Genomic DNA, 14,540 nt, shown 5'->3' with positions numbered 1-14,540 from the left:
AGTGTTACTCCATTACCAAGTAAGTTCGAAACAATTGATACGGGTAGACCTTTCTCATTCAAAAGACATGCCCCAGCGGGGAAAGCCTTTCAAATAAAAAAACTCAGAGGTGGCCGATGTGTCCGTTGCTCCAGCTCCCATAACAAAACACCACAGATGGGGGCGCTTAACCTTGGAGGCTGATTTCCCCACCGTGCTGGAGGGTGGGAGTTCAAGGTCAAGACGTCTGCAGGGTGGCTTCCTTCGGAGGCCTCGTTCCTTGGCTTGCAGACAGCTGTCTCCTCTCTTTTCCTTCTCACGGTCATCCCTCTGCGAGTGTCTGTCCAGACGTCCTTTTCTTACAAGGACACGAGGCAGACTGCGTTCGGGGGTTCCGTCATCAACTGATGAACTCTGAGGGTGCCAGTGGGGGAACGCAGCTCAACCCAGCCCTAAAGATGCCTCCAGTTCCAAAAACCCTCAAAAGCCTCCCCAGTTCCAGAGGAGGCAGGTGAAGCCATGCATCCCCCCCCCACCCCTGGCACGGCCACGTGACCCCAAGGAGCGTGGTTGTCAGTAGCACGCCGCAGCCCGTGTGGCACTCCAATCCCAGAGACGGAATGTCCTACCGCCTCTCAGCCATCCGCACCGCATTTTTCTCAGAAAGAACAATAAACAGAGATGGATGGTGTCCTGGCTCCTCTCCTGGTCTGCCAAGAACAACTCTGGTGTGCTTGGGAACTCGCTTGGTTGACGGCCGTCCTAGACGCGCTATCTGTCGGGCAGACAGCGGCCAGCTGGCTCCAGGCTCATCCATCCGCACAGCTCGCGATAAACCCAGGGCAGCTCGGAGCAGAGCCTCGCTGTGGGAGGAGCCGGGGAGGCCACTGCAGTCCGAGGAGAGAGGATCGGATGGCTAATTAAAATTCAAGAAGAGCCACCCTGAGTGCCAAAGGGTTGTGGGTTCGATCCCCGGTCAGGGCATGTACAACAGACATCTGATCAATGTTTCTTTCTCACATCGATGTTTCTCTTTCTTTATCTCTCCTCTTTTCCCTCTCTCTCTCCCTTCCTCTCTCTCTAAAATCAATAAAGCATAACCTTGGGCAAGGATCAAAAACAAAATAAAATATGCCCTGGCTGATGTGGCTCAATGAATTGAACTCGGGCCTGCAAACCAAAGGGTCGCCGGTTCAATTCCCAGTCAGGGCACATGCCTGGGTTGCAGGCCAGGTCCCCAGTAGGGGGCACCTGAGAGGCCACCACACATTAATGTTTCTCTCCCTCTCTTTCTGCCTCCCTTCCCCTCTAGATAAATAAACAAACAAACAAATTAATTAATTAAAATAAAATACAAGAAGACCCTTTTAAAATGGCACTGCAATTCCAGCTATTGAATTGCGCTAACACCATGCCCCCCTGGAAAATGGTCGGAAGCGACTTCTGACTAATTCCCGCGACAGTGGCACTCTGCACAGAGGAGCGCACTCTCCCAGTGGAGCGAGTGGTCGAGACCTGGGGTGGGGTCACCCTTATCAGTGCCAGTTCTGTGATTTTTAATCACTCGCACTTTTTCTGTGATGTGCTCATGTGAACAAAGACGGTTGCACTTTTCCCTGTGCCGCGGCACTAGGTGGGGAGAAGACTGACGTGCTTGATCAAAGGGAGCTGGCTTAAAAACCCTTTCCTCTGTACTAAAGGCTTCCGCCCTGTCCGTCCTCCTCTCTCTTCCTCCCCGCCGCCCCCCCCACCCCCCTCCCCTTCTCCACCTCTCATCTCTTCTTCACCTGTCATATCTGTCAAGGGCTGGATGCTACATGAAAGGCTTTCTTTGCTCATTTTTTTTATATTGAGCAGAAGAATACAGAAGTTGTTAGCATACCCACTGGCGATATAAATGTTTTTCATCCAAGACCTGTGAAGAATTTTTAGCGTACCTTGAAGAAGTGCCTCACGATAAGTTTGTTTTCCGGGTGGAATTTGCTTCTCCAGTAGGAAATGGGGAGATCCTGATCTATCCCCCCCCAAAATGCTGCCACCCCTTCCTGTCACTAGCAGCTTCCTTTGCTCTGACCTCGGGTTCCCTTGGTTTGCATCATACTCTGAGCTCTGTGGCTCCCTCACGCAGCAGCTGCACTCTCCAGTGATGAGTTATCATTCCCGATAAATGTGGAAGTACAGCCCTGGCTGGTGTGGCTCAATGGATTGAGTGCTGGCCTGCGAACCAAAAGGTCGCAGGTTCGATTCCCAGTTAGGATATATGCCAGGGTCGCAGTCCAGGTCCCTAGTAGGGGGCACACGAGAGCCAACCAGTTGAGGTATCTCTTGCACATTGATGTTTCTCTTCCTCTTTTGCTCCCTTCCTTTCCCTCTCTAAAAACTAAACAAACAAAATCTTTCTTTAAAAAATGGAGGTGCAGGCACTGAGCAGAATCTCCCATATGGGGTTCCCCTGACAGGGGTGTACCCCAGAAAGGCGAGGGCCCCGGGACAGAGCAGTCTGAGCCCCGACTTCTCTGACGTATCCGTGCTGTCGTTTTAGGTCTCCGAGTTCAACCCCTTGAACTTCACCAGCGTCATCGAGTGTGAGAAGCCAAACAACGACCTCAGCAGGTTCCGTGGGTGCATGTGAGTATCATCCGTCGGCCTGAGCTTGTCCTTCTGTCTAACAGATGCTCCGTAGAACCCACAGTTGACCTTGAACAACTCGGGGTTAGGGGCGCTGACCACCACCACGTAATCAAAAACCCTCGTATAACTTCTACTCCCCCAAAACTTAACCAGTAATAACCAGCTGTTGACCACAAGCCTTACCCATAACATACACAGTGGATCGACACCTATGTTGTACGTTAATATATTGCATTCTTCCAATAAAGTAAGCTGGAGAAGAGCAGTGCTGTAAGAAAATCATACAGACGAGGAAATAAATGTATGGTATTTAGTGAAAAAAATCCATGTATGAGCGAACTCACACATTTCCAATCCGTGTTGTTCAAGGGTCACCTGTTTGCACACACACAGAGTTATAAAACAAGCATTTGCTATTCTGCGCCGTGTCCGTAGCCCTTTGGGAATGGTGCCCAGCACCTGCGCACCTTGGTGGCTCACGGGACTCGTTGGTAAGGTTCTGTCAACACTAGAAACGTAACAAAGTGCCTGCAGTGGGGAGGTGTGTCTTTGCTCCCTCCGCAGCCCTGGGAAGGGGTGGGGCAGGGCGGCTGGGCAGACCACACGGGGCCCCCTGAGTGCAAATACAGGGGCCACACTCGAGGAGCCTGAGTGGAAGTTCATTCATTCACTTATTCATCCACCCATCCATCCATCCATCCATTCACCCACACAGTCACTGAATAAGCATTTATTGAGCACCTACTGTGTGCTCAGCTCCGTTCGAGGCTCCGAGAAATAACACGGTGCAGAGAGTAGACAAAAAGTCCTGCCTTCGTGTTTATTTTATCCTAGTTAGGAGAAAAGAAAATAAATGAGTGAACAAAAAATATAACACATAGTAGGACCAATCATCCGGCCCTTTGCTCCAAATGAGAAAGACACAAACGGTGGATTAGGGGCACAGGTTGGTACTTGTTGGAGCCAGGCTGTGGTCAATGGCAGGTACTTATTCTATTCTGTGTTCACGTGCAGTTGAAATTTTAATAATAATAATAATAATAATAATAATAAGTGTGTGGGGGCCAAGATAACATGGGAAAGAACAGGAGTGTCTGTGAGTTACAGGGCGTCTCTCAGAGAACAGATGAGACGTGTGAGCAAAACCTCAGGGTTGGAGGTTGGGCCTGCCCGATCACCGCTCCGCCCCTTGGGTGGCGGCAGGCGAGCGCTCGCAGGCTAGGCTGTCGGGTCTGGACAATGCGGTCGTCCGTCCGGCTGCTGCCCTGCTCCAGGGCCTGAGCGGATGCATGCGCTGCGGAGCGGTCCAGGCACAGACGCGCGGGGGCGCCGTTTCTCAGAGCTCTGCGCGTGAGTTCGCGCCTCTGATTTACCGGCACATCCAGCATCGGGGTGCAAAGCGGAGGTAAGACCTGAAGGAGGCGTAACGACAATCCGGGACAAGGAAGGACAAAGGACACTGCGGAGTCCTGGCCCCAGGCCCCGAGGGTCCGGCCCAGAGCGTCTGTCTCCCTGACACACGGGAACGGGAGCCCAGACTCATGGCCGGGCTCCGCAGCTCACACAGGATGCTCCCGGGAGAATGAGAGAGACGTTCACATGGCAGGAGGGATGAGGCTGCTGGCCTCGGGGCCAGCGAAGGGTGTGTGGCAGGTGGTTAGCCATGAGGAGCCCCAAGGAGGTCAGTTCCGCACGGAAAGAGCGAGGAGGAGGAAGACTCAGAGAGAGCCCAAGAGGAGGGGAAGATTGAGGACTGCTGTTTGATATAAAACCGAGGGAGGAGGGGTCCAAAGGACACCAAGGATGTGGGTCCCAGTGACTGGGGGGGGCAGCGGAGCCCACCCAGGTCTCTGGGTGCTGGAGGCAACATGACCGCCGGGGAGAGGGGTCGGCTGCAGACTGTGCAGCCGGTGGCCATGGAGGGGACCCGGCAGCAGTGAGCACACTTTGCACCTCGTGTTTAAACCGATGCCTTGCTCCCGCCGCTGTCACCTGCGGCTCCTGTCAGCACCTACGCATGCCAGGACTCAGACAGACACGTGCCGGCATGCAGGACCCGTCACCAAGAGCAGCTGCCGCCAGGGAGACTGAGCATCCCCGAGAAGGAACATCCCGGCCGCTTCCCCGTGGGCCCGCATGTGGCATTTGCCAGCGGCCAGGACATGTCCCCAGAGAGCCCTGTCGTCACCCTGTACTTCTGGACAGTCTTGATTTAGACGGGACTGGCCTGAGGCGTCCAGAGGCCGCTCAGTGGCTCGGGTGAAACGTGAAGGGTTGTACCCGCTTGCTCAGGCTGACCACAGACCGAGCAGCTTAGACCACAGAAATTTATTGTCTCGGTTCTGGAGGCTGGAAGTCCAAGGTCGAGGTGTCAGCAGGACAGGTGTCTCCTGAGGCCTCTCTCCTCAGCTTGTAGACGGCCGTCTTCTCCCTGCGTATTCACATCGTCACAGCCTCTGTGCTTGTCTGCTGCTGTGTCCAAATTTCTCCTTCATATAAGGACCCCAGTCATATAAAATCAGGGCCCATTCATTGACCTCATTTTAAGCTGATGATCTCTTCAAAGACTTAACTGCAGATACAGTTATATACTGAGCTACCGGGAGTTCAATGTCAACATAGGGGACTCTGCGTGGCAGACACAGGTGAACCCATACAGAAGGGATAGGCAGCTCAATGGCTTTATACTCTCCTGTGGATCTTTCTGGAATCTGCTCGAGCCTGCTTGGTCTGGGCCCTCAGTGGGACTCTCCTATCACACGTTCAAGGTCATGGGCAGGTGCCAAGCACCTGCTGGGTGCCTCAGTTCCTCAGCCGTGCTGCTGAGGCTCAGGTTCCTTCCCTTCTGCCTCTGACACGGACGGGGCCTGTCCCTCAGGGCTGTGACCCTGGGAACAGTGGATCTGTCCCCTGGCAGCTGCAGCCTGTCCCCCTCACCGAGGCTGACGCCCCTGCCAGCGCTGAGTTCCGGTGTGACGCAGTCTGAATAAGAATCACGATGCGATCATGTAGACGTGTCATATCGAAGACAACTTAACACTTAACATAATAGCTTCCTAGTTTCTATCGGGTGCGTCTCTTGTTCTGAGTGTGCATGACTGGAACGTTGATGGAGAGGATGTGTCCTTTACTGAGAAATAATTTCCAGGTCTGGTTGTCACGGAGAAATAATTATCTGCCCCTGAGAAGTAATTTTCACGTCCGGTTGTCACACACACAGAGAGCTGTGGGGGCGGACCGTCTGTGCATTACAGACAAAGGCACAGGGTCTCAAGTCCAGCATCACGCGGGCTGGTCTCTCGATGCTTTTCCCCGGCCATGAGGAGCTCAGGCTTGAATGTCTTTTGCAAGCGAATTCTGACTCTGTCCGGACTTGCCAAGGGGGGTTGTTAATGGTGTTGAGAGGGGATCCCCTGCACGGTCCTTGCATGCCTTCCACAGAGGAATGAACTTGAAGGTGCTACATGCCAGGCTTGCAGAAGACACGTCCCCAGCAGCCTTCTGGCCTTGATTTTAGCCTCTCCTCTGCACTGGGAAATATGTTTGTTTCCCCGGTTGTGAAGAACACACATTGCGTCTGGGGCTGAGAGTCAAACCTGCCCCCGTGCCGGTGACCAGGAACTGGATGTAACAGGAAGGGCCTGTTCCCAGATTTGCACTGGGGCCCAGGCCAATGGCACTGTGCAGGGAGCTGGTGAGCTTCACGGACCACAGAAGAGCTCTGGCTGGTGTGGCTCAGTGGATTGGGCACCAGCCTGTGAACCCAAGGGTCGCTGGTTCGATTCCCAGTCAGGGCACATGCCTGGGTTGCGAATCAGGTCCCCAGTAGGGGACGCGCAAGAGGCAGCCACACTTGGATGTTTCTCTCCCTCTCTTTCTCCTTCACTTCCCCTCTCTCTACAAAGAAATACAATGTTTTTAAAGACACACAGCAGAGGCACTGGGGCTGTGGTGGGGGGGAGGGGTAGCCAGGACTATCCACTGAAGGTTCCAGAAGGTGGCTTCCTGAAAGGGCCCCGTTGGTGTAGGTTAGTCTGGGCCCCGATTTCAGAAGTCTCCGGGGCCTTCCACGGTGACCTGCTCGTCAGGCTCCTGGGGCCCTGCCTGTCCCAGTGTGGTCTAGCACATGTGGTCCTGGCCAACATGGTGACCATGTGGCCGTCCCTCGTGGGCCAGGAGCAGGAGTTGCAAGTCCAGTGGCTTAAACGAGGACTGTCCCTCTGAGTCTAAATCGCCATGAAGCCACATTTAAAAAATTGTCTCATGGAATTTATGACATTTCAAATTTAATGCATTAACATTTCCAATAACTTTATGACTTTGTAGAAGAACAAGGGATGCATGTAGAAAAGGTTGCTGACACCCATCTCGTTTTGCCTCCCAGAGGAATATGTGTATGTCTGTGACTCAGGTACCAAGTAGCAGGGGTGTTCTCAGCGGTGGGCTGGCGGTCAGCTTCCCCGTCAGCCCCACGTTCCCGGGCCTGCCTCTCTGGCTGTGGCATGTCCCTGAGGTCACAGCACGATGAAATCCTGACACCCGGTTCCATTGTGGGGCTTCGCCACACCAAGCCATTCCACAATGCAGACTGGGTGTCCCGCGGTTGAACTCAGACCTGACACCGTCTGCCTGGAGTTGGCACAGACGGAGCCCCGACGGGTTCGGGGCTCTGTCTGACACGCCGCCCCACCCGAGACGCCAGTGCCAGTCCCAAACCCAGCTTGTCCCCTGTGCTTCTGACCAACCAGGGGTCCCCACGACCTCCCCCTTGGGTTCAGTTAATGTGCCAGAGTGGCTCACAGAACTCCGGAAACCAGTTTACTGTTTGACGAAAGGATGTGATTAAGGGTTTCGATGAACGTTCAGAGGGAGACAACGTGTAGGGCGAGGCACGTGGGAAGGGGCAGGGAGCCCCCCACCCTCCAGCTCCCCCCAGTGCTTCATGGAGGTCTTTCTGCAGAGCAGCCCCCGCCCACAAGCCCACCCAGAGTCACCTGATTAGAACACAAGACACTCCCGACACCCAGGATATCCCAGGGCATTTCGTATTCTGCGTCAGGAACAACCTGCATCAAAGCCCAAGCGTTAGGACAGGAGGTGCCGCGGGGGCTGTTATCACTCAGGAAATGACGAGGGTTTGAGTCGCCCTGTGCTGGAAACTGGGATCAAAGATCAAACATGAGAACAAAAGCTCTTCCTCGCACCCCTGTTTACAAGCGTTTCAGGAGCCCTGCGTCAAGGAACCTGGGCAGGGACCAATACACACATCCCTTTAAGATTTCCCAGAGCCCGTCAGCAAAGTAAACATCCGTCTCTGGAGAAGCTTCTAGAAGCCCTGTGACCCGTGAGCACGAGCTCCACGCTAGCTCTTGTAGAAACCCCTGAGGCAAGCGGTCCCCTCCAGGGTCCCCGTTCCCCCTTGCAGCCCCGGGTCCAGCCTTCCCTCCCCAACGCCGTGCTACTTGGGATGTGAGGCGCATGGAGGCGTTGAATGATGAGTGACAGCCGTTCCTCAACAGCGTGCACGACAACGGGAAGAAGGCCGGGCTGCACAAGGAGAACCTGCTGCTGCGAGGCTGCACCATCAGGAACACGGAGGCCGTCGTGGGCATCGTCATCTACGCAGGTAAGCCCCCCTGCTCCGGGATGGTGGTGGCTTGCCACATGGTCCTCTATGTTCTCAAGCATGGCTCCTTGTTTATATTTTTTCTGATTAAAAAAGTAGCAGCCCTGGCTGGTGTGGCTCAGTGGATTGAGTGCTGGCCTGTGAACCAAAGGGTCGCTGGTTCAATTCCCAGTCAGGGCACATGCCTGGGTTGCTTGGCCAGGTCAGCAGTAGGGCGCACTTGAGAGGCAACCACACATTGATGTTTCTCTCCCTCTCTTTCTCCCTCCCTCCCCCTCTATCTAAAAATAAATAAATCAAATCTTTAAAAAAGAAAAAACTAGCATAGACCCATTGTGGAAAACAAAGGAAAGAGAAAGCAGCCCAACATCTAATAACATCTTGACCAACCAAAAGTGCTCCCTCATCCTGTCTCCCTCCACGTGGCTCCATGGTTGCTACTTATTTCCGATGATTTTTATACCCTGCTCTCTTGACCGAGCCTGTCCCATAAGTATCATTGCCGCTAACGTTGCACTTCGATTCCCAAGATTCCCAGCGTCAGCAGCACATGCCCCGCACTCCCCGCCCTCTGACTCCCCGCGCTCCTCCCCCTCCCCCACAGGACACGAAACCAAGGCGCTGCTGAACAACAGCGGGCCCCGCTACAAGCGCAGCCAGCTGGAGAGGCAGATGAACTGCGACGTGCTCTGGTGCGTCCTCCTGCTCATTTGCATGTCTCTGACGTCAGCGGTGGGTAAGTCTCCTCGACAAGACAGCCTCCAGTGAGTCCGGTGGGCTGCCCCTAACTCAATTCTGTGCCCTGAAGTTAAAGGGCACCTCTGTCACTGGCCGAGGTCCATGGGTGATTTGCAGGGGCCCTGTTGAGAGGTCTGGACACGTGAGGTTGGCCCCATGTGCTACTTTTCCCATTGGAAACTTCCTGAGCAGAAGGATGGTCCACTGGAGTCGTAAGGAGTCCAGTGGACAGAGGGTGTCCAGAACCTGGTGATGAACCACGAGTCATAGGAGCAGGGGAAACCTAAATGCTACTAAATGAGAATTCCACGAAAAGAGGAGAAAAATTCCTTGGAGGCTAGGATGACGCTGGGCTGGCAGTTAGTTGGCTGTGGGCCCTGGGGCTCTACAGCCCGTGACGGCCTCACACCTGGCCTTAGGAGCGCCTCCCAGGCAAGGGTGTCGGACCTCGGGGTGCATGACCTCCGCCACGCCCAGGTGGGTGGGCGTGACATGGCCTCGGCGCTCTGGCGACAGACATAGGCATACGGGACGGGTAAGGGCTCCTGTTACCAGAGAGCTGTGGGACCAGTCCATGAAGTAGTGTGCGTTGCCCTGGGCTTCCCAGAGTCTAAGATATGTGACTTCTGAATCTCCAAGGAGGCACAATCTTGGGCAGTGTTCAGAGCCTGCTGAGGAGGCTGGGATTTGGTGAGGCATCCGCTGCCCTGGGAAATTCCTTTCTGGAAGGTTCTCACTGGCCGCTGCCAGCAGCCCTCCGATTCTTGCGCCCTGACCAGTGGTGCATCCAGAGCCAACAGTGGGAAACCGGATGTGAGCGGGAGGCCCCCATCCCAGAGCCCCCCAGCAGCCCGCTTGCGAGCGCCAACAGTACCACGTGCTTTGCTTTCTTAGCTGACAAGCAAGCGCCTATGGCCCTGTGTACCTATGTTGAGTCCTCGTCTTTGAGTTTTGCTTCAGTTTGCACTTTGCAGTGTCTTTATGTTGCCATCGGCTAAATGACGTTTCTCGTTGAACATCCTGCAGGACACGGACTGTGGGTCCAGCGGTATCAAGAGAAGAAAGCCCTGTTTGAAGTCCCCGAGTCCGACGGCAGCTCCCTGTCCCCCGTCACAGCCGCCGTGTACTCGTTTCTCACCATGGTCATAGTTCTGCAGGTAACAGTGCCACGTGCCCCGAGGTGCCCGCGCAGCCTTGCTGGCAACCGCGTCCTGTCAGCATACCCTGCTGACACTTGCCTGTACTCTCCGCCTTAGAACGGTCACAAATGTGCTTTCCTAACGCGCCGCATTTTATCTTGACTTCTAATTTTTCTAGAGGGTGTTTTCTTGGGTGATTTTCAAGTTCAAATTCTTCTTTGCTGTTCTTAAGATGCTTAGGGTTTGAGGGGTTGGTTGTGATCTATTTTTTTTTATTGTGTTCATTTATTTTTAGACAGAGGGGAAGGGTGGGAGAGGAGAGAAGCATCAATGTGTGGTTGCCCCTTGAGCACCCCCTACTGGGGACCTGGCCCACAAACCAGGCATGTGCCCTGACTGGGAATCAAACCGGTGACCCTTTGGTTCACAGGCTGGCACTCAATCCACTGAACCACACTAGCCAGGGCATTTGTGATCATTTTTATTGTTTTGTTTTTCCATTCAATTCTAAAAAAGTTCTAAATTTTTAAAAAAATTTTTAAATTACAGTTGGCATTTCATATTAGTGTCAGGTGTATGGCATAGTGGTTTGGACAGTCAGATACTTAAAAAAGTGTTGCCCCCAATTATTTCCAGTCCCCATCTGGCACCGTGCATCATTGTTATAATATTATTGGCTCTATTCCCTGTGCTGTACTTTACATCCCTGTGACTATTTTGTACCTACAAGTCTGGAATAATTTTAAGACCTAGAGACAAGTGGCAAAAAATAGTACGAAGAGGTCCCCTGGGTCCCTTGCCACTTTCCCTAATGTGCACGTGTCACCGCAGCACATTGTCAGAACGAAGAAACCAGCTCTGGCCCTTTGGCCTGAACTGAACTCCAGACTTCGTTCCAATTCCACCGGATTCTCCCAACAATGGGGTTTTTCTGTGCCAGGGCTCGAGTCAGACTATCGCATGGCATTTGGCGGCATTGTTTATTACTGTTGTTACAATTGCTGTTACTGTTATTATTGTTCATTCACATGCTCCCTCCGTGACCCCCAGTCACTAACTGAGCATCTGTGCCCAGGAGGAGAGGGGACAGTGAGTGTCACAGCCAGCCTCCTTGGGGCACACAGTAACCACAGGGCATTTGCTCCACCTTTGTCTTCCGTCACCTGTGCTTCTCACTGGGAAACAGCCTCACTTAACTTTCCAAATTAGCAGGGCTTTGTTGGAACTCCATGTGCCAATTTACCTCCCTGTTGTTCTCTTAAAAAGTTCGGCGAAGCCCTGGCTGGTGTAGTTCAGTGGATTGAGTGCCAGCCTGAGAATCAAAGGGTCGCCAGTTCGATTCCCAGTCAGGGCACATGCCTGGGTTGCGGGCCAGGCCCCTGGTAGGGGCCACATGAGAGGCAACCACACATTGATGTTTCTCTCCTTCTCTGTCTCCTTCCTGTCCCCTGTGTCTAAAAATAAATAAAATCTTTAAAAAAAAAACTTTGATGGAAAAAACAAATTGAAACTATAATGGCGTCTAAGAGGTTGAAACTGTGATGGTGACTACATGCATTATTCAAAGAATTTTTATAAGTTATTCTTTTCTCCCTCAATTTTAGTGAGGTGCAATTGACACAGAAGGTCGTATGTGTATTCATCTCAGAGGTGCAACACGATGATTTGATATTCGTACATATTGCAAAATGATCACAATAAATTTAGTTAACGTCCGTCACCTCCCATAGTTACAATTTTGTGTGTGTGTTGAGGACTTTGAGGATCTATTCTCATAGCAAATGTCAAATACCCAGTACAGAATTGTCAACTCTGGTCACCATTCGATCCCCAGGACTGATCTTATAACTGGGAGTGTTTGTACCTTCTGACCCCCTCCACCCATTCTGCACCCCACACCCTGCCTCCGCCAACCACCAGTCTGATCTCTGGTTCTGAGAGTCAGGTTTTGTTTCAATTCCACATTATGAGATCATCTGCTGCAGGTAACAGCACTTGACTTCTTCTGTCTGACCTATTTCGCTTATTTCATGTTATAACTGCCAATTTTGTTCGAGCCTAGAGGTAGCCCTATAATATGCATGGAGCATTAACACACTGAAATTACCAGGAGCACCCATTCCTCTGAAAAATATTCTGAGCCCGGAAACATCAATTCGATAGCGTTATTCTCTGAAGCAAGGAAACAATTCAGCGTTGATTTCATGGAGATTGTTCTTCAGTTGTCACAGTGTAACTGAGTATTTTTCCTGGCGCCTTCTTTGCTCTGCTCTGTATCGCACATCACAGAAACGCTCCTTCAACACAAACCCGGCCTCTGAAAAGACTGTGGGGGTTGTTGTGGTCGAGGGCCGGGCCACCAGGAGCCTGGGGACCTGGTGCCACTGTGCTACGAGGTGACTTTGCTTACGAGGACTCTGACTATGCCGTGTGTTTTTCTCTTTCTCTCTTTCCTCTCCTAGCCTTTCTCAAGCACAACTTAGTAACGAAAACGCTTGCTTCTCTCCAAGCCATGGCTCCATACTTCCAGACACCATAGTGGATTTCCGCTCCGCAAGGGCCCCGTAGGCTGCCCTACTTTAAACACTTTGCCAATATCCTAATACTTTTCCAATAGTGACTCTAAGCCAACCCATGTAAGCTCTTAAAGGTACAGTATAGTCCCTGTTTACTTGTGGTTGTAGTCATTTTTCAGTAGATCAGACTGATTCCACAGCGTCCTGGGCCCCACAGCCGCTCACTCTGGGTGCCTGCTGTCTTCTAGGTCCTGATCCCCATTTCGCTCTACGTCTCCATCGAGATCGTTAAAGTGTGCCAGGTGTACTTCATCAACCAGGACCTGGAGCTGTACGACGAGGAGACCGACTCCCAGCTGCAGTGCCGGGCTCTGAACATCACGGAGGACTTGGGGCAGATCCAGTACATCTTCTCGGACAAAACCGGCACGTTGACTGAGAATAAGATGGTTTTCCGAAGGTGCACTGTGTCTGGCGTAGAATATTCTCACGATGCGAATGGTGAGTGCGGGGGGCGGGGGAGCCGGTGGGGGTTGGACCAGGGAGCGGCTCTGTCGGAAGGGGCACGCATGCGCGTTTCCGTGTGTGCGCGCGTGCGCGCTCTCCCGTCCAGGACTGCTCACTTTTGCAGGAGCCTGAAATGAAACCGAGTACCCCTTACAGAAAAAGGGCTTCTGCGCACTGCAGCGTCGCAGCGTAGAGGGCTGCGGCTTCCACGCTCATTTTCTGCCACCCGAGCAGAGCCCAGAAGGGCAACCCGGAGGAGGTCACTTCTGAGGTGCCCGGTGTCTGAGCCACACCAACAGGCGAGAGATGTTTCTGGGGTCATCCATGGTGGTCTTGTTATGAGCTGAAAATTCTCAGAATTTGTGCCAAATTTGCTGGACGACAATGTCACGAGATCTAGGAAGAACTGAGTCACCTCACGTTGGATATTTTAGGCCGTCTCTTACCCCACCTCACCTTTCCTTATCCCTTGCTGCCTCTGTTCTAATAATGGCCCAGGGAGCTACCGGCTTGGTAAGCTGAGGGTGTGACTAGAGCCAGGTGCCCGTCTGAGCCAGCAGAGGGCGCCCTGTCGAGTTTCTGGAGTTGAGAGACCTGCCCTACAAGTACGAGTCCCCTTCCTACCTGGAACAGCATCCGGGAACAGCATGTGCGAACATCCGTGAGACCTTTCCACAAAACGGAAGCAAATACAAAACAGGGGGGCACCATAGGAAGCTGTCCTTTAGGAAGACTCAGTGGGAACCGTCTGTCAGAACACAAGTTTTATGAGTTTTATAAAACCAAGAATTAGTATGGTGTCTACAAACGTCCTCCATGTAAAATTAAAGCCATCATGTTAAACAGGCCTAAGGACTTACCCACTTGGTTTAATGTTTTATTTGCCATCCAGAATAAAGTGGCAGCATCCCATTCACCCCTGACCTGTTGCCGCTCTCTCCTCTTGGAACCCCGCAGCCTCGTGCAGGAGAGCCCAGCTGCCCACAGGCAGAACTCAGTCTGGCTGTAAAGGACTCAGGGACCCAGCCCAGCAGGTCAGCGGTTGCTCTGCAACTGGGACCTGAAGCTCCAGGGGCAGAACCCCAGCTCTGACTCCAGATGTTGACAGTTGTTGTCCACTTAACACCCAAGGCTCCCACTGCCCCTGGAAGACTCATTTCTGGGGATGACGGAGATGACCAGGCACCTGTGTGGCATTTGAAAGCTGTCCTGTGATCAGTCATCGATGCACTTCCAAAGTCACCAGCGTCTTCCAAGCTTTTTCCCATGACTTTGACCTCTCAAGGTCCCGTTAGGAAAAACAAGCTCAGAGCCCTGCTCATGTATATCTGACCCGGCCACACCAATCTCAGGTGCCGGTGCTGGTGTATGCCCCAGGGCCAAGCGTCACCTGCTCCTGACCTT

General features: G+C 52.9%; 1 protein-coding gene across 1 annotated transcript in view; it reads left to right on the top strand.

Annotated features, from left to right (window-relative positions):
• The window catches only part of ATP10A (ATPase phospholipid transporting 10A (putative)), a 101,580-nt gene that overhangs the window by 58,601 nt on the left and 28,439 nt on the right, over window positions 1–14,540 (top strand). The window contains 5 exon segments of the mRNA XM_045825045.1: window positions 2,522–2,607; window positions 8,130–8,236; window positions 8,841–8,972; window positions 10,001–10,131; window positions 12,878–13,130. Of these exon segments, the coding sequence (XP_045681001.1) occupies window positions 2,522–2,607; window positions 8,130–8,236; window positions 8,841–8,972; window positions 10,001–10,131; window positions 12,878–13,130 (709 nt within the window).

The sequence above is a fragment of the Phyllostomus hastatus genome, unplaced genomic scaffold (assembly GCF_019186645.2).
Source record: "Phyllostomus hastatus isolate PE091 unplaced genomic scaffold, TTU_PhHast_1.1 phas_scaffold_555, whole genome shotgun sequence".
In the NCBI taxonomy this organism is placed as follows: Eukaryota; Metazoa; Chordata; class Mammalia; order Chiroptera; family Phyllostomidae; genus Phyllostomus; species Phyllostomus hastatus.
The sequence above is the reverse complement of the archived record's forward strand: the minus strand, read 5'-3'. Positions and strand labels throughout refer to the sequence as shown.